Raw genomic sequence first — 26,302 nt, forward strand, 5'->3', positions numbered from 1 at the left:
GTTGTGTTTTTCTGTGATGTGGGCCACATTACCTTGGAACATTGTGTGTCATTCATTGATAGAGGAGTGGACTTTTACAGGAAAAGTTGCTGAAATATTTGAGGCCATGGTAGATCTTCCAGGCAGGATTTTTGGCTGCTTCTGAGCGAGGAACAGTAGCAGTCTCAGGTTGCTTTAATTCAGTTATTGGGATTGAGCTGATTGGAGCTTGGCCTCCAGTCCCCCTGAGGGCCACCTTTACTCCTAGGGAGTAGCCCTCTGTGGTCTCGTCCTAAAGCATGGATGTTTACCATGGTCACCGCCTTCCCCTCATCACTGGCAAACTCTGAACCTGATTTTTGTACCCTTACTCCCATAGAGCAGCTTTTCTTAGCTTCTTTTTAAAAAATTATCGTTTCAAAAAAGATTTTCTTAGCTTCTTAAGCTTCCTGATGTCTTAGCAGTAGCCTCTTCCTAAAGCAGCTACCCTGGGGTGGAGCATCCCTGGGACTGGGCTCACCTCTATGGGATGCTCTCTTCTCTTGGATTTTGGCCCCATAGTTTTTTATTCCTTTTTTGGCTCTCCAGCGCCTTCTAAGAGATGTTTTCGGATATGCTGTCTAATTGCTGTCAGCAAGAGTTGGCTTGCATCACTTAGTCTGCTATTACTAGAGGCAGAAGTCTTAATTTGCATTTTTTAATATTGCTTTGCTGTTGGTTCCATTTCATTATTTTATCCCTGGTTTCTATTTATGTCTTGCTTATAAATCTAACAATTGAATGAAATTACCAATAATCATAATTGCAGTCACTGTGGCTCAATGGCTTCTCAATTTCAGTATTTCAATTTTTTGGTTTTAAATTATTTTCTGATTCAGTTTTAGCATTTCTTTAACTCCTGAAGGGTTTTTTTTGAACAACTGATGAACCGACTTTGTAAGTGACCGAGTACTCTACAAATCAAGTTGATAGCAGCTGTCTTTTTTCATTAGGAGGTTTAACTGGTATACCATTAATTTCTTGTTGCCGTCAGATCTTATGTAGCACTTACAAATAAAGCTTAAACTAATATGTGCTTGTCCATGGAACTGATGTGAACTTTCTCATTTCTAGGACACTTTCCTCATCAACAGCAAACCCCAGAGACGCACAGGCGAACTGCCTAGTGGTGGTGATTCTGTGCTGAGGATAAGCACCATTGCTTCTGCCATCGCAGATGCATCAGTGAACGCTGACCCCTCCCAGCTCGCTGCCATGATCAAGGCACTTTCAAATAAAACCCGAGAGAAGACTTCTCAGGACGATGGTAAACAAAAGCACTGTTCGGCTGTGTCTCATTTCTTACCTAATGAGCTGGAAAAAAGTAATGGATCCAACGCATTTGATATGGAGAAATACCTTAAAAAAACAGAAATTAGTAGATATGAAAGTGGAATGGACAACTTTTCAAGAGCTGGTGTGTCTGATGCTTGGGATTTATCTTTGTCCAAAGAACGGACTACACATGACATCCATGCAGTGGACCTGGGTGCTACTAGCATAAGTGTAAGGGAGCCAGAAGAAGACACAGCAGCTGGTTTTTATGGTGAAAGTGGAGAGAGCGTGGACCAGGCATCACTGAGAACGATAAACTCTTCAAATTCAGTTCTTACAAATATGGGAGAGAGAGAGGGTGCAGGGGTTGATGTGAAGACACATTCCATTGACCATAAATCACCAGATTCTGGTGATGGTGAAAAAGCTGCCTCCGTATCCATTCCAGCCCTTGATAGCTCATTAGTCAGGAACCCCAGGGTAGTATCCCTCTGGCTGTCAGAAGAGCATGAAGACACACAGAATAGTAGAAAATATCAGAGGCAAAATGAGTATGTTAGTGAGACAAGTAACAGTGAAAAGCATGTGACTTTTGAAAACCATTCCATAATCTCACCTAAAAGTGTTGGTAAGTGTCAGAGTAATTGGTCACATTCAAAAAATTACACAGAGTGTTTTTTTTTTCTGTTCTCATTGGAAAATACACCTTTCTGGTAGATTTGAAAAATCCCTCTCCTGAGTGTGGTGGACGTGGCTCGGAGGATGACCAGGATAGCTTCCGACCTTCCACTTCTCCACTGAGTCATTCTTCTCCTAGTGAGATTTCTGGAAATAGTTTATCAGGGTAGGTGCTTAACCTTTTTTTTTTTTTTTTTAAGTAATAAAATACATGCTCAGTGTAGGAAAATTAGAACAAAGTGTAAAGAAAATTAGTTATCTATAGCTTCGTCTCTCAGAAGTAACTGTTATAAATATTTTGTGAACTTCTTTCAAGATATTTTTCTTTGCAAATTTTCATACCCTGCTTTTTTCACTTATTAAAATAATTCCTACATTTAAAAGAAAATTAATGTTATAGACTGCATAATGAATCTGTCACATTTTATTTGGTGCTTCTGGTCGATACTGGTGATACTATATTTTACCTTTTTTGTTTGTTTGCCATTTTAATGATACTGAGATGAACAACTTTGCTTATAAAATTTTTCCTGTGTTTTAACTGATTTCCTCAGAAGTGAAATTACCAAGTCAGGGATAAGAATATTTTCAGGCTCTCTGGATTAGCAAACTATTTTCTAAAAGAGTCTTAAAGACTTGCACTCTTACCATCTGTGTTTGTTGAAGGTGTGCATTCTACTGTTTTCTTAATCAGCATTTTAAATAACTTTTAATTTTGGATTTTTTTTTATCTTACAGTATTATTTGTGTTTTTAATACTAATGAGATTGATAAGTGCTTTTTCAAAGGTTAGGATAAGAATCCTAATATTTTACATGTTTTAGCACAACCTGTAGGGTAACTTAAGCTTCAAGTTATAAGATCTTTTTAATTTTTCAAAAATGCCTTAAGTCAACATTGTTTCAAAAGTTTACACATATACAGGTATATGTGTGTGTCCACAGAACTTTGAACAGTGTGAATGTAATGCTTCATCAGATGTGTTTGTGTATTTGTGTATAAATGTGCACGTGTGTGTGTTTCCCTCCATTAAGCTCATTGTCTGCCTCGTTCTCCAGTCCTCTAACCAGGAGCTGCTATTGCTGGTTTCTTAGGTTTCCTTCTGGTCTTTGTTTGTGCACATACACAGATATGAGTGTATATTCTTATTTTCATCCCTCTTTATAGTCAATAGAGGGTCCTTTACACACTTCTTATGTTTTGCTACACAAGGTTACTTATCCCAGCCTTATCTGTATTACTTTGCACGCATGCAGATGTATTACAGGATAAATTCTTGGAAATGAGATTGTTGGGTCGAAGAGTATATGCATTCACGTTCCTATTTAAATTAGTACAACCCTCTGTAGAGGTTGTGTTAGTTTAATTTTCCACCAACAGTTTAGGAAAGAGCTTGTTTCCCACAACCTCACCAACAGAATGTTTATCAAACTTTTTGTTGACAGTCTGATAGGTGAAAAAAAACTATTTCAGTATAACTTTAAATCATGAGTGATGATGAGCATCTTTTCCTTTATATTTCCTTTTGTATCATATATCTATTCATGTTTGTTGCCCATTTTTCTCATGAACTGTTAGTCTCTTTTGTCTCCATTTCTCGGAGTCCTTGACGTATTAGGGAAAGTGGGTAGCCCTTTGTTTGTGACATGAGTTATACAGTTCCTAGTCTTTAGAAGGTTTTTTCCTTTCTTGTATTTTTTGCTTTCCCGGATACTTAGCTCTAGCTTACCCACACCATTTCTGATGAATATGCAAAATCCAGGAGCATCTTGGGAAACACATAATAGGTAACTTGGATATCAAATATAATTTCAATTTGTTTCAAACTATTGAACATTTATGATAATTTCACTGCTTAGGTAAAATTTTCTGCTTATTAAAATCTTTCTATAGAGGAACATATAAAAGATCTTTTATAAAGCCATAAAAGAAAAAATCCATAGATTTAATAAAATAAACTTTCGGTATGGCAACAGTTTTTGCCTCAGAATTGACTTGATCTTTTTGTAAGCTTTATGCCAAAGATGCTTTCAAGTCTAATAAGATCTTTCAAGTCTAGTAACCTTGTTAGGCTATGTCTCTATGTTGACCTCATGGCCACCTTGCCCTGTCACACAGCACCCTTTCAGTATGTGGAGTCAAGCATTCTTTTATTTAGGAAAGGTTTTTTTTTTAAATTACTTATTAAGATATTGGTCCTGACCCCAGGAACTCTAGTCTTGCATATGTGGGATCTGCATTTATTTTGTTTGTAATCCTTTCTTTAAGAACTTATTTTAGAATAATTGTAGATCCACGGGAAGTTGCAAAGATAGTATAGAGAGACCCCATGTCCCTCCCCAGCTCCCCCAGATGCTGCACAGAATCACCACTTGTGCAATCACTTGTCCTGGGCAGGGCAAGTGGGTAGAATTGTGTCATTTTATCACAGGTGTGAATGTGTGTAACCACCTCCACAATCAGAGACATAGAACTTTGCCATCACCACAGTGACCTGCCTCTTTCTTACTTTTTCATTTTGTTTGCATTTCACATTTCTGATTTCTAGATTCCTTGTAGTATTTTCTTTTTTGTTTCTTAACCCCCGTGTACTTTCCAGTTTCATCTTGTTTTCTATGATCTTGACATTTTAAAAAATTGTATATGAAGGCATTTAATAACAACTGTAAGTGCTCTATAAAGACATATTGTTATGATTTTTTTTCCTTCACCTGCCCTTTACTGCATGATCAGAGACAGAATGCTGGGCTGGATGGTCTCAGTTTTGGACCCACCTGTTTTTTCTTTTGCCCCTAAGAAAATACACTTATTCATTAAGTGTAGGAAACATATCTTAGGGGGATACTGAACTTTCTCATGAACTTGGTCAGATATTTTGAATGAGAGCGTCACGTTGACCTTTCTAAAGTGACTGTTGGTGGGCTTCCTTCTCCCTACGGGTCAGCCACCTGCACCCACACCCCCACCTCTCAGCCACGGCCAGACTGCAGCCTTAGGGGGAAAGAAACTGGACACCAGCAGATTCTGAGGTTCGTTCTCCTGTCCCTTCTCCTGCTGCATGATAGGCGTTCCTGCCGAGGCCGAGCATCCAGCTCCATTTTATCTTCCTGCTTTCGCTCATCTCCTTTTTTTCTCATCAGCTTAAATGAACATGCTGGCGTCTTGTGGCTGATTTTCCTGCGCACAGTTCTCTCTTCCACTGAGGAGACTTTGTTTCCTGTTGCCTGTGACTCCCTCCTCCTCCTGCACCCAGCAGCTGGTACTGCCTCTCTGGGCATCCATGCCTGTTTTCTTTTTCCTCATCTTTGTGCTTTTTTTTTTTTTTTGGTCTGTTTGTTTAAATTTTTTTATTATTTTATTTTCTGGCTGAGTTGGGTCTTCGTTGCGGCACGCAGGATCTTTTGTTTTACCGTGCAGGCTCTTTGTTGCGGCGTACGGGCTTCTCTCTAGTTGTGGCGGGCAGCTTTTCTCACTCTAGTTGTCTCGCGCGGGCTCGCATGGGCTCTGTAGTTTGCGGCACATGGGCTGTCTGATTGAGGCACACAGGCTCAATAGTTGTGGCACACAGGCTTAGTTGCCCCGAGGCATGTGAAATCTTGGTTCCCCGACCAGGGATCGAACCCACATCCCCTGCATTGGAAGGCGGATTCTTTACCACTGGACCACCAGGGAAGTCCCTCATCTTCGTTTCTTTATGTGTTCTCCCTGTGTTGCGGGGTAGCCGAGCTGTTCAAGTGTTTATCCTTTATATCACTGATTTTCTGTAGCATCAGCTATGCTTTCATGGCTTCCAATGTGGACATTCATTTTGTATTCATTTCTTTTTATTGAAATCCTTCTTGTACTTTTGTATTATGGTAAAATGAGTTTCATGGGTTTTTTTCAGGTTTTTCCAGTTCATTAAGTTTTTTATGTAATTTTTTAAAATATTTATTTATTTATTTGATTCTGCCGGGTCTTAGTTGCGGCAGGTGGGCTCCTTAGTTGTGACATGCGAGCTCTTAGTTGCAGCATGTGGGATGTAGTTCCCTGACCAGGGATCGAACCTGGGCCCCCTGCATTGGGAGTGTGGAGTCTTAACGACTGTGCCACCAGGGAAGTCCCATACTCATTAAGTTTCTTAATATTCACGGTGAAATGTTGGTCAGAATGTTGATCTGTTGAGTGGCCACATCTTTCTGGTGAGAGCCCTTTATCTACTGAGTTTGCTGCTCACCAGTTTTCCTGCTGGCTGGTCTTCCAGCGTCCAGCCAGCTTCCAGCAGGTCCGTAGTGCTGATTTAGAGCTTCTAATTCCAGAATTGCCTTGAGGTTCTGTGTGGCTGGCACCTTGGCAGTTTTTGGCTTCCTTTGGAGTCTGACATCCGGACTGAAATTTCTCTTCTTTTGTTTGTGTGTTCTTACAGTTCACTTCTCATTGCTTGAAGTAATACAACCTAAATGCATTCGTTCATTTCGACCAAAGGAGCTAGACTCAGCACGTACCCCAGTACCCAGAACTCTTTTCCTGCTGCCCCATGGTGTCTGTGTGAGTATGTGTGTGCATGTGTGTGTGCGCATGTGCATACAGAACCCACGCAGGTGCATGTTATTCAGTGACTAAAGAGGACCTGAAGCAATTTGGTTAATATTTTGTCTCCATTGGTTAGAGATTCACTAACTAGTATTGTGTCAGGGCTGTCTTGATTTGGTCCTTTTAAAAATCCAGAATTCAAAATAGGATTTTCTCTCTGTGTCCGCTGGCCACCTGAGTATTCTGAACTTTGTGCACAAAAATGATGGGTAAAATTCAGTCAGATTAAGGGCTGACTTGAAACTAAATGGCAGAGTATTCAGGGGATGCGGCAGCTGTTTCCAGAGGCGGCTGTGACGGTGTTTCCCACCCAGTGTGATTTTGCACTCTGCCTTGAGGGGCAGCTTGGCCCTCTCCTCTGTTGGGCTGGCCTGGCCCTGTGCTGGGGACTACCTGACAGAATATGGCACACATATTAAATAGATGCAGGAGCTTATTATTTATTGCTTTATAACTTTTTTTTTACTTAATATATTCTGAACATCTTTCTGAGTCAATGGTTAGTAGTCAACAGCATGATTTAAAACAGCTACATAGTGTTTTATTGTGTGTCTGTGCCATAATTTCAATAGCCTCCTTTCTCCTACATGACGTTTAAGATTGCCTACGTTTTATTGATAGTGATATATGATGTATCCTTTTAGCGAATCTTTATAATTAGCACTAATTTTTTTCTTAGGATTAATCTCTAGATGTATAACACCTGAGTCAAGGGGCTTTTGCTATGCATGCTTGATAGCTCAGCCGAGAGTTGCACTGCTCCTATTCCTGCCCGTGGTGTGGCTCTTCCCATCTCTTTGATTGTTTTCATCTTTGCTCTTTTTTTTTTTTTTAACAATCTGTACCAAAGATCTTTATTTATTTTTGCGGTACATGGGCCTCTCACTGTTGTGGCCTCTCCTGTTGCAGAGCACAGGCTCCAGATGCACAGGCTCAGCGGCCATGGCTCACGGGCCTAGCCGCTCCATGGCATGTGGGATCTTCCCGGACCGGGGCATGAACCCGTGTCCCCTGCATCGGCAGGTGGACTCTCAGCCACTGCGCCACCAGGGAAGCCCCATCTTTGCTCTTTGAGGGCAGGAATTGGCGAGTGCTCTGCTCATTGCTCTATATCAGGTATTCAGTACACTTTTGCTGAATGAACAGCTAACAATGTTATGTGACTGTATATGAAATTTATTAATGAAACTGCCACAACATTTTTTTTCAGTAGCTTACCAGATACTTCATTCAGTAGGACTATGATTTACAGTTTTAGATAATTAAGGGTGAAAAGAATTGAGTCTAGGGTTGAGTTGTATATGGCAGCTGGGACAGATGGTAGTGCAGGTTGACAGGGTTGTAGGCAAGCAGGAAGGGCTTTATGCCAGTGTAGACGATGTTAAGTGAAGGGATGGACAAGTCCAGGCACAGGTGTTCTCTCTTCCAGGTGTGCCCTGGAGTCTTTCAGTTCAGCAGCTCACCTGCAAAAGCACCCCTGTGAGAGGGAGTCATCCCAGCTGACGAGTCCACAGGCCAGCATCAGCAGGCTGACTTACATGTCTGAACGAGAGAGCACCTGTCCCGCCACGGCCTCAGATCGTGGCCTTAAGGACCACCAGGTGGGAGCACTTTTGTTATTTCTTTACTCAGGCTTCTGGAGCTGAAGTCTTACTGATGTAGGACTCAGACTTGAGTTCAGGCCTAATTTCTGTTGCTCTTTTAACTTTAAAATAAGTGTGTGTGTGTGTTTTGCTCGTGCTGGGTAGGCACTACAAGTACAAATATTTTAGCATCTGCCATCAAAAAGCTCTCAGTCTGGTGGAGGCCGTGCAAGACATGCCGTGTAGTGAAATGCACTGTGAGAGATTCAGGAGGCGACTGATAATCTGACCAGGTGGCGAGTCCAGTGAAGCTTGGTGGGAGGACTGTCTGGAATCAGGCATGGGGGAGGCAGGGAATTGCAAAACACGCTGCATTTGAGAGCCCCCAAGAAGTTTGGAATGGCTTCGGTGAATCATCTACATGGAGGAGGGGAGGCCAGACCACGACATCGTGGATGTAACATTTGGGAGTTTGAAGGCTCTTAAGTAGGACACAGACCTGCTCTGTGTTGTTTTGAAAGCTCCTTGCAGTGGAGGAGGCACTGAGGGGTGAGGTTAGAACCAGGAGGATTTGACACCAGACGGCCGGAGTTGTCAGGCGAGGGGCAGCACAGGCTCAGGCCAGGGTCATGGCCATGGGGGTGGGAGGGAAGCAGAGAGGTCTGAGAGATTTGTGTGGGAGAAGCTAGAATTTTACTACCTAGGTGTGTTTCGTGAACGTGACAGTGTTCAGTTTGTAATGAGCTGCGTATGACTTGCGGTGTGCAGTGCAGGCCTCCTCCGCTAAGCTGTGCCTAAACCTACCCACTAAGTTACTAAACAAAACTACTCGTTTCTTGTCCTGTAAATTAGGAAGAACAATGAATGCAGATTTTCTAACTTTTAATCCTGCATTTCACAGCCACTGAAGTACTTTGTATAAGCTGTCCTTTTTTCAGAGAGGTAACATCATGTAGATCTCTATTCTTTGAGAGTATATCAGCATGGTTTGCATTTGTAGTACTCACTTTATCTGTGGATAATTTCTAAACATTTTTTGTCACACAGAGTGATGTCCCCAGTACGTTGAGCACCACAATTATTCAGGCCAGTCCAGTTCCATCTCAGGAGCAGGCTCCGGATAAGTTGAGAGAAAAAAGTCCATTTCAAAGTAGAGGAAAAGGAGCGTTACCGTATATTATCCAGAAGAACTTGGACACAGAAAAAGAAACTGAAACTGCTTCTCTGAGTAGTGAACTTGAAGATGTAAAACCGAACTTTAGATCGAGAAGAGAGCTTTCCTCCAAAAGCGAAGATCTGTCAGAAACCACTGTGGCAGGTGTGACCTCAAATCCCAGTGAACTGGACCAGGTCAGCCTGGCTCTGCCAAGGGAGTTGGGCCTTGGCCAGTGGGCCCTGCCAGCCACGCCGCGCCTCCCCGTGTCCCGCCAGGGGCCTGTGCCCAACAGTGGACGTGTGACTCCTGTAGACACGTCTGCTGCCGACAGTGCGTTCGTTGGCCAGGGCCCTCCCCAGACCTTCCCCAGCACCGAGGACTGCGGCCCTGCTCCCTCAAGGCAGCACGTGCCCACCTCGGGCCCCGCGCTCTCAGCACGCCGTCCCCTCCCAATGGCTCCCTGTGCCCAGCTGAGCTCAGGAGCACTGCCTCGGTGCCAGGCCGGCGGTGCCACAGCCTGTGGGCTCCCGGGAAACTGTCATCCTGCTGTCGTCACAGCAGAGCACGTCCAGAACTCTGTGGCCATGGGCTTTTGTCTTGGACAGAACATCAGCTCGGAGTTGTTGGCTGCCTCTTCCCTTTGTAACCCGTATTCTAACGCCTTCAATCAGAGTCTTCTAAGTACAGCCAAACCTTTTACTGTGCAGTCTCTTGGTCCAAACTGTGGAATTGATCCATGGGATTCAGGAGTGATGTCAGGATTTGGTAAGATGCTTTCTTCTCTGCTACTGCTTGTTGGTTGCTGCTATTTAAAAACTGAATTTTCTCAATTGGGACCATAAAACTAGTTTGTTTTAGGGAGATACTGATTAGCCTGAATTTCTTGTAAACTTTTCTCTTTATCCTGAATTTGGAACACAGACCATAACATATTTCTGTGCAAGGGTCCCTGAGTGGCCTTAGAAAAACATAAAAACTTAACGCGGGTAAAACTCCCACTGCCTTTGTCTTTCTGTTTCTCTCTTGTGCTCCAAACTTGGAATTCTATTGTTGGTTCAACTAGGAAACGTCTAGTATAGAATCACCCCCCTGAAGGAGGGAGTCTCCTGCCAGTTTTTAAGTCTTCAGGGGTGACTCGTGTGGGAGTGAGAGGCAGCACCCTTCCGCTCCCGCCTGTAGTGGCTGAGCTGCCTGTGCTCGTGCTGATGGTCACTCTTGGGAGCAGAGCTTGGTGCTGTGCTTTCTTGACACGGTGCTCATGGCCACTGCAGCACGATCAGTTTTGCCTTCTTTTTCTTCTGAAGGAAATTCCACAGTCACCCCATAAGAATGGTGAAAAGCTTGGTCATCATGTTAAAAATCAGTTAGAGCCTCCATCATTTCTCATTAGGTTAGGCAGTGGCTTATATTTATAGGAGAAAAAGGGAAGAGATTACTGATAGCAATAACATCTAAGAGTTGATTAGCTGTAAATTTTTTAGTTTGATCAATTTTGATTGTTTTTCCTCATGGGCTGGTTGCCTCAGGAGAAAATTAGTGACCAGTCTCTGCTGAGGCGTATGCAGTGTTGGGGACTCCTATTTAGATCTGGGGCACTTTATAAAACCATAGCTCTCGGTGTCAACAGGTCGTCTTCTGTAAAAATTTCCATTTAACCAGTTGTGCTTTTGATGGGGTGTTGGGTATGCATTTTGACTCTGCTTTAACTCTACCCAGGGAAAGTAAGAGTGCCTGAGGAATTGAAGTTTCCTCATGCTTGCTGTATTGGCATCGCGTCACAAACCTACCTTAGTGTCCTGAATCCCGCCGACCGCTGGCTGCAGGTCAGCATCGGGGTCCTCAGTGTTAGTGTCAACGGTGAAAAGGTGAGCTTTCTGTGTCTTTCTCCTCTGACTTAGCGATTGCAGTACAATTAATGCTGAAGCTCTCCTTTGCCTAGTATTAGTACTTTCTTTTATACCAGGGAGCATGTCCACCACCATATACTTTGCACAGAATCGTTGGAATCGTATCTTTTTCTTGGTTCCCCTTTTGTTGCAGTACTTCCAGTGAAAGTGAAATCTGAATGTGTTTCTCAGATTTCATCAGGTGTTACTATTTATTTATTAACCGTTATGTTTCATTGTTACTTGTTTATAAAATCATGTAAATGTGCTTTTTGTGCTGTCGGCTTAAACCACTGACTGGAGCTCCAAGTTTCTGGTCTCTATTCGTTGTTTTTGTTAAATGTGATTGAGTATAAGTTATTGTCGTTTATTCCAAAGGAAAAAAAAAAAGAAACAAGTTACTCTTGCAACCTGTGCCTTCATTTAGTAAGTTAATTTATCTGATCATGTTCTTACATGATCTTTTGAAATACCTGGAAACACAGTTTTAACATTAGAGCAGGGGTCTCTCGCATGATCAGTTAAAGCTGCTGAGGTTCTAGACTCTAGACCCTGTGGGCCTTGGTGAGTAGGGAGAGTGGGAAAGAAGGTCAGCAGCTTCTTGCAGACAAACATTGGTGGACGGGTTTACTCTCCCCTCTTACGTCCTAGTGATAACCTTGATTTACTTGATAAAATAAGACTGTCTTCTCTCCCTCTCCCTTTCCCCAGCTTTTCCCCTCTGATCCTGAGGGTAGAGGAAAGGCAGGTGGTTGGAGGAAAGGGTTGAGGGTGAAAGGTGGTGAGATTGGAGGCCTTTTTAGGAGCATGTAGGAAGTAATGATGTCTCTGGAAGTGGGAGTAGAAAAGAAGATCCCTGTTCACAGTGAGGAGGGAGAGATTGGAGTGAGTCAGAATCGTAGACTTGGAGGCCTGACAGTGAACCTTGGAGATCAGTCTAACCCCCTACGTTACACAGCTGCAGAGACCAGGTCCCAGGTGATGTCCAGGGTGGGAGACAGGTCCCAGGGTGATGTCCAAGGCTGGAGGTGCTGCCATTTTCAGCACCCTTTTCAAAAAAAGTGAAGGTAAAAATAACGTATCTTCAAAAGTCCTTATGGGAGTTCCCTCGTGGTCCAGTGGTTAGGACTTGGTGCTTTCACTGCTGTGGTCCAGGTTCAGTCCCTGGTTGGGAACTAAGATCCCACAAGCTGTGTGGCATGGCCCAAAAAAAAAATTCCTTATAATTTTGACTAACTGTATTTTCCAGGTAATGAGTTATGAGGCCTGGGTATTTTTCAAGAGCTAACATATCTAGATTTGGTAGTTTGAGTGACTATGAAAAGGGATCTTAAACTAGTTGGTTCTTCTTCCTGATTTTCATTGTGAAGTTATTTCTTAACGGACCATGTGGCTCTTCTTTTAAGGTGGATCTTTCAGCTTATCCTTGTTTAGTTTTCAAGAATAAAGTCATCATAAGACCTCATGCCACAGAAGAGATAAAAGTGCTCTTCATACCGTCTGATCCTGGGATTTTCCGATGTATATTCAGCATTGCTTCTTGGCCGTTTTCAGCTGACGCAGAGACAGTGGCACAGGCAGAAGCACTGGCAAGCAGGGTTGTCCTCACCGCCATTGCCGAGACCCCCGTGATCGAGGTGACTGTTTGTAAGCAGGTCTTTGTCATACCTGGCATTTTAATGAGGCTGTTCAACCTTAGAAGTAAAATTTGGGTAAAATGAATTTGTGGATGAATGTGCCAAAAGTTATAATTGAGCTAAACATTACTCTTAATATTTTCTTATTCCAAAATATAAAATTATTTCTGGAATTCCCTGGCGGTCCAGTGGTTAGGACTCTGCGCTTATACTGCCGAGGGTGCGGGTTCAGTCCCTGGTCAGGGAACTAAGATCCGGCAAGCCGCACAGCGAGGCCAAAAAAATTAAGATTATTTCTTTTGTTTTATAGAAGCACAGATATGCTCGCTAAGATGTTTGTAAGCAAAGTATAACGTTAAACCCAATTTTCCAGCTGGTTTCCATCATATAGTTTGATGTGTGTGGAGGAAAACACCACATTCAGATTATCCTCTTTTCTGTACCTGAAGACTGCTCACTGAAAAATTTCCTCTTGTACAGTTGCTCATTTTCTGGAAGTTAAAGAAATTGGGTCTAGCCAGGTTGGGGCAACAAAATGCTTGTGGGATTGCAGGCCTCTTTAGGACACTGGCTGTCAGCCCTGGCTGCACATCGGAATAACTGGGGTTTGTTTTTTAAAAAAATTTTAATTAATTAATTTATTTTTTGGCTGCATTGGGTCTTTGTTGCTGTGCGCAGGCTTTCTCTAGTTGCAGTGAGTGGGGGCTACTCTTCGTTGTGGTGTGTGGGCTTCTCATTGTGATGGGTTCTCTTGTTGCGGAGCACGGGCTCTAGGCGTGCAGGATTCAGAAGTTGTGGCACAACAGGCTCAGTAGTTGTGGCTCTCGGGCTCTAGAGCACAGGCTCAGTAGTTGTGGCACATGGGCTTAGTTGCTCCGAGGCATGTGGCATCTTCCCGGACCAGGGCTCGAACCCGTGTCCCTTGCATTGGCAGGCGGATTCTTAACCGCTGCGCCACCAGCGAAGTCCCTAGATATTATTGTAAACATTTTCAGTGTTGTCAGAGTTTGGACTAAATCCAAAAATGCCCACATATGTTTTGGAGGGAATTGAGAAGTCGGTAGTATAACAGTAGAGCTAGTGGAAGGGAGGCTGTGTGTTTTGTAAAGTTGTCAGTTTGTCTTCTCACAGTAACGCAGCTAAGCTGTTGCTTTGTTCTGTAGTGTATTTGGGTACGTGGACTACCTCAGAAAAATAATTTACTTGTGTTGAAAATAGGAATTGTAAAATAGCCCCAGGAGTCTTAGGTAAGTTTACCTGTAATGTTGACTATTTGTGGCTGGAAAGGGCAGTGATGTGAACATAAGCTGTGATATTTATTAATATATTGTTTTTATAAATCCCTTTTTTCCCATAATTTAGGTAGAAACAGAAAAGAAAGATGTTCTTGATTTTGGTGACTTGACTTATGGAAGCTGGAAAGCTCTGCCTTTAAAGCTGGTAAACAAGACGCACGCCAACATCCCAATTAGACTCATTATTAATGCTGTAAGTACTGTGCTCGGGGAGGAAACCTTTACAGAGCACACTGACTTAGAGTTGTAGATGCAGCTAGTAGAATCCTTGGCTAACTTCTCTTAGGAAAGTAGATATTTTTGTTAAGGATCTTTGAACAAATTTAGCATCACACCAACATGACACCATTGGCTCTACTGAAGCGGCTTCTCCTGTTTCTGACAGAACGCCATAGCCTGGCGCTGCTTCACCTTTTCCAAGGAACCCATCCACACAGCTCTGAAAGCTGTTCCTTATGCCCATGCGATTGCTCAGCTGGCCGCCCCCTCGGTGATCAACCATCTGATGCCTGCCAGCGATGACGGACAGGTGAGCTGGGGGATTGAAGGACTGATTTAGAATCAAGGAGGAAGTTAAGTTTCCAACTACTTTTCTTTCACTGTGTATGAAAATATTTTTTTATTTTACAGGATCCAGAATTTCTGATAATTTGGGTTCTTTTCCATAGTCCAAAGAAACAGATGACTTCTTCAGGTATCATGTTTACGTTTTATGGGATTTTCTTTACTCCGTAGCTAAATAAACTGCAAAGTTGAGGCTTATTTCTCCTGTCAGTAAATTGTCAAATATTTATTGTAATTTGTCAGATATTTTATGTTGTTTTCAAGCTGGGCAGAGAGCATGCTGTTTTGGGTCAAACCCATCCAATTCTGGATAATCCAAGCAAGTACCACTGAAAACGTTTTGGGGTCTTTTCTGTTAATTGATGTTACCTCCTCTACCAATTAGATGTTTTCTTCCTTTTTCTCCTCCACTCATTTCTGTTCCTCTCTGAGTTCTTTAAACAGTCATTTTAAGATTTTTTTGTGCCCCCTGATGGCATAGTGTTGGGCCATGTGTGGCATTTAGAATTAAATAACTCTGGTGTCTGAACTAAAAGAATGACCTTTTACAGAGATTCTAGACTCAGCAGAAGAATTCTTGGCAAGAGTTGATATAGAAGTTGATAGTCCAAACCCTACACCAGTCATTAAAAGTATCAATCTTCGAGCAAGAACAGGAATAGCCAGGATACACGCTCCGAGAGACCTACAGGTACCCTAAACTCCTCACTTTGCTGTTACTTTATGTTCAGGTTGATTTCATTCCAAGTGTGACATTTTTAAAACATGCCTGTTTTACCCCATCCTCTAGACTATGCACTTGTTTGCCAGTGTGGCTTCGTCAACAAGGCAGTACTTACCTTTGAAAAATGCTGGGAATATTGATGTCCACTTGGACATCAAGGTAAGAATTTGTGTCTGAGGCTGTAACTTATTTCCTCGGGCTGAGACTGTGAGTGTCTCCTTGGGTTCTGAAGGTTGCTCTGCTGTTGACCTTGTTCAAGGGCTGGGGGCATTGGCAGGGGTGGTCAGACAGAAGAATCTGAGCCCGGGCTTTCAGAGCTGGTGTTACACGAGCATAAAACAAATGGTTAGGAAGTTCAGCTGGGATGTCTAATGTAATAGGTACAAGAACCAAGCTCTAGATTAGTTCCTGAAGACCGAGTCATCCTGTGGCTGGGTGGAGGAGAGGGAGCCACATGTGTAGACATCATTTCTGAGTTGTGTGGCTGAGTGAGGGGGTGTTGGTGGCCAGGAATTAGGGATGGGGCAGGGGATAGTTTGTTATGGAAGAGAAGAAAGATGTATCCTTTCCAAGAAAGTAAGATGGCGGGGCATTGCTGGGCAGGGAGGGAGTAGAATACCCAGTTGTGGTCAGTGAGAGAGACAAGGCACGTGAGTGTGTGAAAGCCATGTCTGCAGGTCAGCGTTGACTTATAATTATGTAAATACTTAGATCCCAGATCAAGGAAGTCACTTTTCAGTGGATCCAGAGAAACTATTCCTTAAACCTGGAGAAGAGCACGAAGTTATAGTTTCATTTTCTCCAAAGGATCCCAAAGCCTGTGAGGAAAGGTAACGTAGGACTGTTGATCATGGCGAATTTGTGTTTATTTAGGTGTGCTCCGGCCCACAGCCTGAGGGACAGAGTACACACTTCACCTCGCCTATACAGCACCGCTTCACCTCTTTCCTTTAGCCTCAGATCTTTCTGCTTACTGAAAATCTCCTTTTAAACCAGCTAGCTGACTAGAAAGTAAGAAATCACTATTTTCAAGTATATTCTGACAAAAGTAAATAATAACACGTCAATCTTGATGTTTCTCACTAACTTCTTCTCTCTCACCAAGGAAATCTTCAGTTGACCTTGTCAGTTGTTAAAGATACAACTGACAGTTGTATCTTTTCCAGGCCAGTGACTTTTTGGCACCCAAATCATAAGTGAATATCACTTTACAGTGGTTGGAGCACCCTTGTCACCAGCTTTTGAACTTGCTTGATAAATGTAGCTTAGCCCGCTGTCCTCAGACGCACGTGGCCCATCCCCTGCCTGATTGCCGAGCCCCCTGCCTGATTGCCGAGCCCCCTGACTGGTTCCTGAGCCCCCGAGTGCCTCACTGTCCTCCGCGTGATTGGCCCTGGGTGCAGAGGTGCTGGCTGCTCGGACGCGAACACTTGTGCCGGGAGGACTCGCCTGCACCTGCCCACCGGGGTAGCACCCCCACCCAGGAGGCTTTCCTCATCCCTTCCCAGATCCCTCCCTGTCTCCCGTGACCCATACACTTCTCTCCCGCTGTGCTCATGGCATGGGCCTGTGGCATGTACCCGTCTCCTTCTCTGTCTGTTTTCTCCTCTGGAATGTAAGCTGTGAGGGTGAGAATGCAGTGTAGCCTCAGCACCGACCAGCTCAGTCTCTTGGACGAAGGAAGCGCATAGGACAATAGTTGTCAAAAGAATTGAATTCTGAATATTGAACTTAGATGGTTTTCTTTGTTAGGATCTTGAAAATATTTGTGCAGTCGTTTGGCCCTCAGTATGAAGTGATGTTAAAAGGTGAAGTAGTTTCTTCAGGAAACAAGCCTCTGATGCCTGCATCTTGCTGCTCAGCTATTCCTTTGATTTTATCCAACAAGCAGTTTCTGGCGTGGGGAGGTGTCCCCCTGGGCAGGACACAGTGAGTATACACTGTAGCTGTTATCACATAATGCTAGTCTTCCCTGTGTTGATGATGACCATGTTAATGTTTTTAGAATTGAAATAAAACTATCATATTCATTATTCATCCTATCATGAATACAAATTTTTTAGTAAATTTTTAACCTATTTTTAAAATACAAGCCAAAAAAATTAGGTTTCAGTTTTCTTAAGCTCTGGTGAATTCTGTGCTGATGACCAAACTTAGGCAATTAAGTGTGTCTTGGTTCCTTCTCTGGAAAGCCCTGGGGACTGGTGGGAAGAAGAAATAATCAGAGACGTTGCATCTATTTAAGGAGTTAGAGTCTAGTTGATGAAGGGGCACGTGTTCTTTACGCAGCTCTCAGTGAAGACCCCTCTCAGCTAGGCTCCTGAAATGTCCTGCATGGCCGTGAGTTTGAGGAACTGTGCCCTCCTCAGTAGCTCCTATGCCCGTGCAGTCAATCCATCTTTAAACATTGTACTTGGTTTTAATTGGCTTTGTTTTTATGAAAAAAATATTTTTCAGAAAGTCTTTCCCAACCATTGTACTCAGGTGTGCTGATAACCAAAGGTCTTTGATTTTATTCTGAGGTTAAACTCAGCAACCTTTCCCTTTTAACACAAATGCACAAGGCATAGACCACAGCTTAAATAATTTAACTGCCAGTCTTCAAAATTTGAGTAAAATGGAGATTTATTCATGTATTCTGTATTCTCTAATGAAGAGAGGATTCATATATTTTCAAAGACTGAAGGATTTTCATCCTGTGAGCCAGTTGCTATTCATACATCCATTCTACTTGCACTGTAAGTTTTTTTAAAGTAAGGTTAGTTCAGTATGCTGTTTAAAAGACTACTTTGTGCAAATGAGTCTCTTAAAGTAAAAAATCTGAGCAATGTGCTTAGGACCCTTGTTTCCACGAAAGATAGGTTTTGGAGCTGAGGATGGTATTGACTTTAATGACTTAATGAATTTGGTAATCTGAATTTTCATTGATTACTATTTTATAAGACAGATAATTCCTATACATAGAGAATGAATAATAAGGGCAGCTAAGGAGCTATAACAGGAGAGAGACTAAACCCAAAATCTTCTCTGATAAGGTGAGTCTTGAGCATACGTTCTCACAAATGTAGAGTTCTGGGACTGTGGAGGCACTTCCAGGCTGCTCAAGGGGCCTGTGCAGTCAGTCCATCTCCAAGCACTGCAGTCAGTTTTAATTGGCTTTGTTTTTATGATTGTAGCAATATCCATGGAGGAAAACCACATTTAAGTTGTGTCATTGTTTCTAGGCTTCAGAAACTAGCTTTAAGAAATAATTCCACATCGTCAGCCCAACATTTACGACTGCTCATTAGAGGACAAGACCAGGACTGCTTTCAGGTTTGTGGAGTGCATGGCTCTGTTCTGTCTCACGTTCTCTCTAGATCCAGGACACTTAACACTTAACATCTAGATACATGACACTTAATGTAGGCCATCTTGTGTTCTTAATCTTCGAGGAGTTCATGTTAATGGTATGTTTTATTTGTGCTGCTGCTCTGTTTAATGCAGAGATTTTTTTTTTAATTGTAGTTTCGGCACACTTTTGGTTCAGAAGAGCGATTGACCAGTAACTGTGAGATCAGGATTCGTCCAAAAGAAGACATTTACATCTCTGTGTTGTTTGCACCTACTCGATTATCTTGTATGTTGGCCAAACTAGAAATTAAACAACTTGGAATTCGATCACAACCAGGCTTTAAGTTCACGGTAAGATAATTTTATAGCTTTTTTTTCCCTCCCATGGAGTTTATGACATGTTGTAACTATTGATTAAATATTGGTAAATTACATATACTCTGCTTTTTATAAGTCAAAATATGTGATTACCTAGATTTACAAACAAGTTAGGGAGTAATTATATACCTTGTAGGATTACCCTATTTTAAAAGCAGCCACCAGAGTATTCCTGTAAGTAATGGTCTTGGCTAATGCTTGTAAGTTTCATTTCGGTTTGAAAATTTTGAAATGTACTCAACTTTTCAGAAATCCATTTTTTGGTAAATCCAGATGGAAATGTTTAAGATGTTGACTTTCCAAGTAAATTTTATTCTTTCAATTCAGCAAAGTATCTATTGACATCATTTGTTAGACTCTGTTCCGTACACCAGGGATACAAAGACAAGAGCTTTTCTATTTTGTTTCTTCCCAGCATAATTTCAAAAGATTTCAAGTCATTTCTTTAGCTAGATTCAGGGCACTAAGAGAGAAAAATGATGAATCCTGGAGGAGAGGAAAGAAGGACAGGGTAGTCGGATGAAGCCTGAGCTCCCTGAAAGTAGCTAACATCCAAGCAATTAGTTGGCAGTGGGGCTGGGACTACGATGTTGGTCGTTTCCAACGAAGTCAGAGTGGATGTGTGATAAATTACAAGATTAACAACACCTAGAAGTTTTTTTTAAAAAGGATGGATATTTATGGCAAATTTACCTTTATTTGATGCTGGAGCTGGACACACTCTCTATGGAGCTCTTCACATGGCCCCATGAGCTTTGGTGGGGAGAGGTGTTAAAAGGTGTAAATGGCCATTTTCAGAATGAGGCCTGCAGAGTAGCGGTTCTCAACCAGAGACTGTTTCACCATCCAGGGGATACTTGGTAATTTCTGGAGACATTTGTGGTTGTCACACTGGAAGTGGGAAAAGATACAACTGGCACCTGGTGAGTGGAGGCCAGGGGTGCAGCCAGACACCCACAGTGCACAGGGCTCTCCATGTCTAATGGCGCAGCCCAAGGGCCATTGTGCCGAGGCTGAGAACCCTGCTCTAGATGGATTTTATTTTATTTTATTTATTTTTATTATTTTATTTTATTTATGTTACGTTACGAGGCTTGCGGGATCTTAGTTCCCAGACCAGGGATTGAACCCGGGCCCCCGGCAGTGTAAGTGCAGAGTCCTAACCACTGGACCACCAGGGAAGTCCCTGAGAAGCCTGCTCTAGAGCAGCAGTTTCTCTGGTTGAAACTTTGGGTCAGTGGGCATTAGTCAAATTTCATTTTATTTAATCATTCTTTTTTTTTTTTTTTGCGGCACATGGGCCTCTCACTGCTGTGGCCTCTCCCGTTGCGGAGCACAGGCTCCGGACGCGGAGGCTCAGTGGCCATGGCTCACGGGCCCAGCCGCTCCGCGGCATGTGGGATCTTCCCGGACCGGGGCACGAACCCATGTTCCCTGCATTGGCAGGCGGACTCTCAACCACTGCGCCACCAGGGAAGCCCTAATCATTCTTTTTCTTAACCTTTTAGTCAGTAATTATTTGTGACTCCCTTAGACTTTTTTTTTTTTAATTTATTTATTTGTTTGATTTTATTTTTGGCTGTGTTGGGTTGTCGTTGCTGTGCGCGGGGCTTTCTCTAGTTGTGGCAAGGGGGTGCTGCTCTTGTTGTGGAGCACGGGCTCTAGGCGCACAGGTTTCAGTAGTCGTGGCACGTGGGCTCAGTAGTTGTGGCTTGCGGGCTCTTTAGCGCAGGCTCGGTACTTGTGGCACACGGGCTTAGTTGCTTCGCAGCATGTGGGATCTTCCCGGCCTAGGGATCGAACCCATGTCCCCTGCATTGGCAGGCAGATTCTTAACAACTGCGCCAACAGGGAAGCCCCCTCCTTAGACTTTGAAAATATAGGAAGAATACTGATTTTGAGTTTTTTCAAAAGCTGACTTTCCCTGTTACTTTCTATTTTCTTGCCTAAGATTTACTTGCAAAACGCTGTGGGAAAAGAAAAATTAGAAACACTTTTGGCTCTTGGAACTAGCAGAGCTCACCCTGAATGAGGTGGGATTTGCAGGAACTTCACATCTGAAGCCCTTTAAAAATGCTGTTAATTTGTACTAAGGGGCAAGCAATACTGATTTTTGATCAGCCTGAATTTAATTTTTCAAAATGTTACTTAGTACATAACAACTTGAAATAAGCTACTGATGTTTTTAAGTTTGCAAAGGATTCTTTGGAACTTATTTCAATAATTAGGAATGAAAGCTCATTTTTAAGGGAATGCATGTCAAAGGGTATGAAACGTTTGTTTCCTAGCAGGGTACCTATTTCTTACATTCCTATTCATAGAGTTTGTTCTGTGAATCCTTGTTTCCTGGTAGTGCTGAGCCCCCTGGGAGCCTTGTAGCTCAAGGGTGGCCCTGGTCAGCACTGGAGCCTCCACTCTGCCCCTCGCTACCGGGTTGGCTGTGCTCTGAGGCTTGTTTGAGTTCTGGGCTTCTCTTTGGTCCCTTTGGTACAGTCCTCTGACTCTGCTAGACCGGAAGTTAACAGGATTATATGCTCATAGATTTTTCTGCCCCCCAAACTTTTCATATTGAAAATTCACAATTATTGGGTATTTGAAAGAATTACATGGTGAACACTTGCATGCCCTACCACTTAGATTCTACAGTTAACATTGTGCTATATTTCTTTTATCACATATTTAACCGTCTATCAATTTATCTTATTTTATGCATTTCAGGGTAAATTATAAATACCAGTGTCTTTCATGCTGAACACTGCTTAAGCAAACATATCAATATTAATCTTTTTATTGTTCTTTTATCATCTAAGCTTGGCATATTGGAAGGTAAATAATTTTGTAGCTCATTGATTTGTTTTTCCCTTAAAACATAGTCCTTACTATAAGGCTAGAGATTGACTGTGGGGAAGCTACTAGCCAAAGTACACAAAGCTTAATAATTTTAATTGTAGTAAATCTGTTTTTATTGTCTTCTCTGACCGTAATTTAATCTTCTATTTTCTGCTTACATAAAAATAATTTTGGATGTATGTGTTCTGTATTTTTAGATACCTTTGTCTGGATATGGAGGCACAAGTAACCTGATTTTGGAAGATGTTAAAAAGTTATCTGACAGTTACCTGGTAACAGTGAATGACTTAGTGCCTGGCAAAGAAAGTAGAATTGTTTTTTCTGTTCGTAACACTGGCTCTCGAGCAGCTTTTGTTAAAGCTGTAGGTTTTAAGGATTCTCAGAAAAAAGTTTTGCTGAATCCTCGAGTATTAAGGATTTTTCCAGACAAATTTGTGCTCAAGGAAAGAACACAAGAAGTAAGTATGAAAGTCTCTGCACTAAAAATATGAGCTTATTTTTAGGTTAAAGTAATAATTATGTATTTTATGGTGGAGAGCTAAAGTCATATTTGAAAGGAACGTATGAGTGGAAGGACTTATCTGATCTTGGAAATACTCTTCATGTGCATCTTTGTCTATAGTGACTGTTTGTGCTCCTGTGACAGTTTATTCAGAGTGAAATGACTTACTCAGAAATATTTAATATTCACTCCTGATTTTTTTCTTGGCATCAGGATGTTACTATAATATATAATCCATCAGACAGAGAAAACAATTGTAAAAACACCACAGAACTGTCAACTATATACTTTTTTGGTGGAGATGAAATTTCAAGACAGCAGTACCGAAGGTGGGTCACTTACCTTACATGATGGTGGGGACCATTCAGTGGAAATAAAGAGGCTGTGACAGTGGTTTGGGATTTGGAATTTATAGAAGATGTTTCACTAATTTTAGTGAACTGGCAGATGAAAAATCTTGGTAAAATTTGTGTGACCGATAAGCTACCTGTAGGAGAAATACAGGTAGAAATACCTGTAGGAAACTCGTCTGCAGGTTTCCTTGCAGTATCCTTTTCTGGACGTATATAGGGGCCTCTGCTCCTTTGCTCAGAGAGGACCTTGGACTTCATCATAGGACGGTCTTTGTAATGATGGCAGATCAGTTTCAGAAAAGATTTAAGAACTACTGAAAAGAGTGTATTGTGTAAACGCACCTGACTTGGAACATTTCTGGGAGTGTTGAGAATCATTTCAGAGGATTAAGCCATATTTTAGACATGTGTAGGGTGTCTAACTCTAGCTACTTAAGCTTGTACTTGTAAAAAATTTGGTACATCTGATCTAAATGTAGTTTAATATGCTGGAATGTTGTCAACTTTTTATTTAGGTATAGGTGTGATTTAGACATTCTGTGTGTTGAATTCAGAGTTCTTGTGTCACAAAATCTTGTTTCCTAGCCTAAAGCTGAGTATGAGGTAAGTGAAGCTCCTGCCAGTTCATGGTTCGCAGGAAGTCATTGTCTCCCGGGAGGTCGGGCGTGTGCGTGGGCCAGTCTTTCCTTCTTCCAGTCCTTTGTGCTCTGCTGTGTTTTATTCTGATACACAGTTCAGGAAACTGTTTTATTTTTAATCTGTGAAAGACTGTTAGAATGTTTAAGAAGAGTTTAGTGATGAGTTGCTACATGATGATAGCACAGACCTGAAGTGAAGAGCTCAACTTTGAATGTGGTTTTTTCTCTCAGTTGAGTATTTTAGAAATAGAAACTGGCATTTAGAGAAATTAGATCACAAGTTTTTTGGTTTTTTTCCTTTCTCTCTACTGGGATATAGAAATCAGCGTACTCCTTTATAACTCCTCTTTGCCATTAATTTATAGTAATGAGATTTCGTTCGTTTGTGAACATCTGTGTTTTATAGAGAAATTTACTTTTTAGTTCTCTCACCTCAAAATTCTCTAGAAGAGGTCAAAGTAACAGAATTACATGGTAATTTAAATATTCCCTTCTGATGTTTTATTTGTATCATTTTCTTGGCTTATTTTTTCTGAGACAAATTTCTAACTGACCAAATTTTCACAAATAATGAAAATGTATGACCCGAAAAGAATCTAATTTTATCTTTTTTCTACTCTTCTGTTAGGAAGTGGTTGATTTGATGTGTTTAACTGAAACTGATGATTGTACTACCATGTATAACTTTTAAGGGAATTTCCAAAACAAGGGTTTTTTTTTTCAATTACTTATATTGGGATTTAGGACATAATATCTATGAAGTAATGTATCATGTTAGTGGGATTTTCCAGATGCATGAATAAAATCTAATTAAGGTTATTTTGTATGTATAAACGACTTCTGAATAAAATCTCTACTGGCAGAGCCATGCTGCACACACCAGGGGTGAGGAAGCAGTTCCTTCCCACCCAGAGCATGCTGCAGAACATCGACTTCGCGGAAGCATTTCAGGACGAGCTGCTCGTAACTGAAGGTAGGAATTTCAGCGTATTTTAAATCTTCTGAGTCCAGTGTGTGAGGAGGAAGAATGTTAGCTTAGATGTGGTATCAGGCTGAATTTGAGTCACAGCTTTACTCTATGACTTTGGACAGATTACATCACTGAAATTCAGTTTCCTTAGCTGTAAAATGAGAGGAATAATGTCTGTGTTCTCTACACAGAGTTCTTGTGAAGATCAGATGAGAGGGCTTTGCCTTGTAAATGTTAGATGTTATTAATATGTTATTGCACCTAGTCTTTGGGTGGACTTGTGAATAGAGGAGGAGAACGGTTATGATTAAACTCAAGTTATTACGTTTAAGATTTCATGATTGCAAACTTACACTCATTTTGAGATTTCTCTGCTCTTGTGACTGCTGTGCAGTTTATGGAGGATGTGATAGTGGTAGTGTGACTCTAATCTAGATGTTTAGCCCTATTTGAACTGAGCTGAGCAATTCAGATATTTAATGGTATCTATGACTCATACAAAATATAAGAATGGAAACATGCAAATTGTGTAAAAGTATGTGTACAGATTTTCACCACAGTATTGTTTATAATAGGAAGAAATTAGAAGTAACCTAAACGCCCAAGAGTAGGGGATCGTTTAATTATGCAATAGAATATCTTCAAGGCATTCAGACAATATGATTCTATATCAAGTGACATGGAAAGCTCCTCAATTTATTAAGAAAAGAATTATTTTAAAATTTTGCATATAAGATCACGTGTCTCCCCCTTGGCCTGAGAGCCCCTAGAGGCAAGGGCTGCACCTTCTACCCCTGTGACTCATGCCCTGCACTCCCCACCAGCTCATTTGGTAAAAATAATTTAATGTCTTATTTATAGTTACCTAGGTAAAATTGCAGGAGTATACACACCAAAATATTAACAGTGGTTATATTCTGGTGGTAGAATTTCAGGTGGTAGTGTCTTTTCCCCCCATTTTTATTTTCTAGTTTTTTAATGATGAAATACACACTCCTGAAGTGGGAAATGATAAAGGAAAAGGATATTTATGCCTATGTAGAGGTGATATAGAATAGTTTATGATCTTTTCAGCAAATTGGGAGTCTAGATCATCTGCTTCAAGGGTGGGTTAGTTAAAAATAATGAAAAGATTTGAAATGGTTGGAAAGAACATTGGATTTGGAGCTGAACCTCAGTTCATAGCCCATCTCTGCTACCTCAGCTCCTCCGAGCTTCACCTTCCATATCCCTTCCTCAGAGGAAGGATCCACGTGAAAGAGTTAACCTGAACTGTGCCATGGAGATGGACCCAGACACATAGCAGCAGCAGTGAAGTCTAATGAGAACTAGGCAGCATGAGTGTGCAGCCCTCGCAGCTTCACGACTCTATGGCTGAGTGGACTTGGTGGGGAGTGCAGGGCACGAGTCACAGGGGAAGAAGGTGCCACCCTTGCCTCTAGGGGCTTACAGGCCAAGGGGGAGACAGGTGATCGAAGTATAGCATGAAAGTGCTGTGACAGAACTGTCCTTAGGGACCTGGGGGCCGCGGAGAAGTGGCACTCTGCTGAGAAAGCGGGGAGGGGGTTGACAAGGAGGAGAAGGTGTGGACCAGGGTGGGGGAGGGTATTCAGGCAGAGGGAGCTGCATGTGCAAACATTCAGGAAGTGGGTGTGTTAAGGGTTATGTTGACAAACCTGACCAAGCACTCAGGTGACCTGCTGAGACCCCCCTGTGATGGGGTTGAGTGGGGGCTTCAGGTGGGTCCTTGGGGCCAGGTTGCACATCAGGGAGTATTGGGCTCCTGGAGGTGGTGTGCATGCTGTCCAGGTGAGGGGAGGAAGCAGCCCCACTTGGTCTTCTGCTGGTTGGTGTAATGGATCCCTATAAGAATGTTGCGGTTGAACTTTT

At 42.1% G+C, this 26,302-nt stretch overlaps 1 protein-coding gene and 1 non-coding gene across 9 annotated transcripts in view; one reads left to right on the forward strand and one right to left on the reverse strand.

Annotated features, from left to right (window-relative positions):
• Positions 1–26,302, forward strand: part of CEP192 (centrosomal protein 192) — a 93,559-nt gene that overhangs the window by 38,948 nt on the left and 28,309 nt on the right. For 6 of the 8 annotated variants that reach the window (XM_033439493.2, XM_004276074.4, XM_033439491.2 and 3 more), the window contains 18 exons: positions 1,093–1,921; positions 2,011–2,137; positions 7,973–8,144; positions 9,174–10,047; positions 10,999–11,147; positions 12,575–12,805; positions 14,168–14,293; positions 14,486–14,629; positions 14,731–14,794; positions 15,216–15,355; positions 15,455–15,547; positions 16,100–16,218; positions 17,141–17,317; positions 18,613–18,703; positions 18,896–19,072; positions 22,147–22,407; positions 22,665–22,780; positions 24,306–24,415. In XM_033439493.2, coding sequence (XP_033295384.1) covers positions 1,093–1,921; positions 2,011–2,137; positions 7,973–8,144; positions 9,174–10,047; positions 10,999–11,147; positions 12,575–12,805; positions 14,168–14,293; positions 14,486–14,629; positions 14,731–14,794; positions 15,216–15,355; positions 15,455–15,547; positions 16,100–16,218; positions 17,141–17,317; positions 18,613–18,703; positions 18,896–19,072; positions 22,147–22,407; positions 22,665–22,780; positions 24,306–24,415 — 4,000 coding nt within the window. Of the gene's footprint in view, positions 1–1,092; positions 1,922–2,010; positions 2,138–6,376; positions 6,499–6,540; positions 8,145–9,173; positions 10,048–10,998; positions 11,148–12,574; positions 12,806–14,167; positions 14,294–14,485; positions 14,630–14,730; positions 14,795–15,215; positions 15,356–15,454; positions 15,548–16,099; positions 16,219–17,140; positions 17,318–18,612; positions 18,704–18,895; positions 19,073–22,146; positions 22,408–22,664; positions 22,781–24,305; positions 24,416–26,302 lie in introns of those variants that run through there. The other 2 variants (XM_033439495.2, XM_033439496.2) reach the window with 2 other exon arrangements.
• On the reverse strand, positions 20,208–20,280 carry TRNAV-UAC (transfer RNA valine (anticodon UAC)). The gene has a single exon. It is a non-coding gene; the product is annotated as a tRNA-Val (tRNA).

The sequence above is a fragment of the Orcinus orca genome, chromosome 15 (genome assembly GCF_937001465.1).
Source record: "Orcinus orca chromosome 15, mOrcOrc1.1, whole genome shotgun sequence".
NCBI classification, from domain to species: Eukaryota; Metazoa; Chordata; class Mammalia; order Artiodactyla; family Delphinidae; genus Orcinus; species Orcinus orca.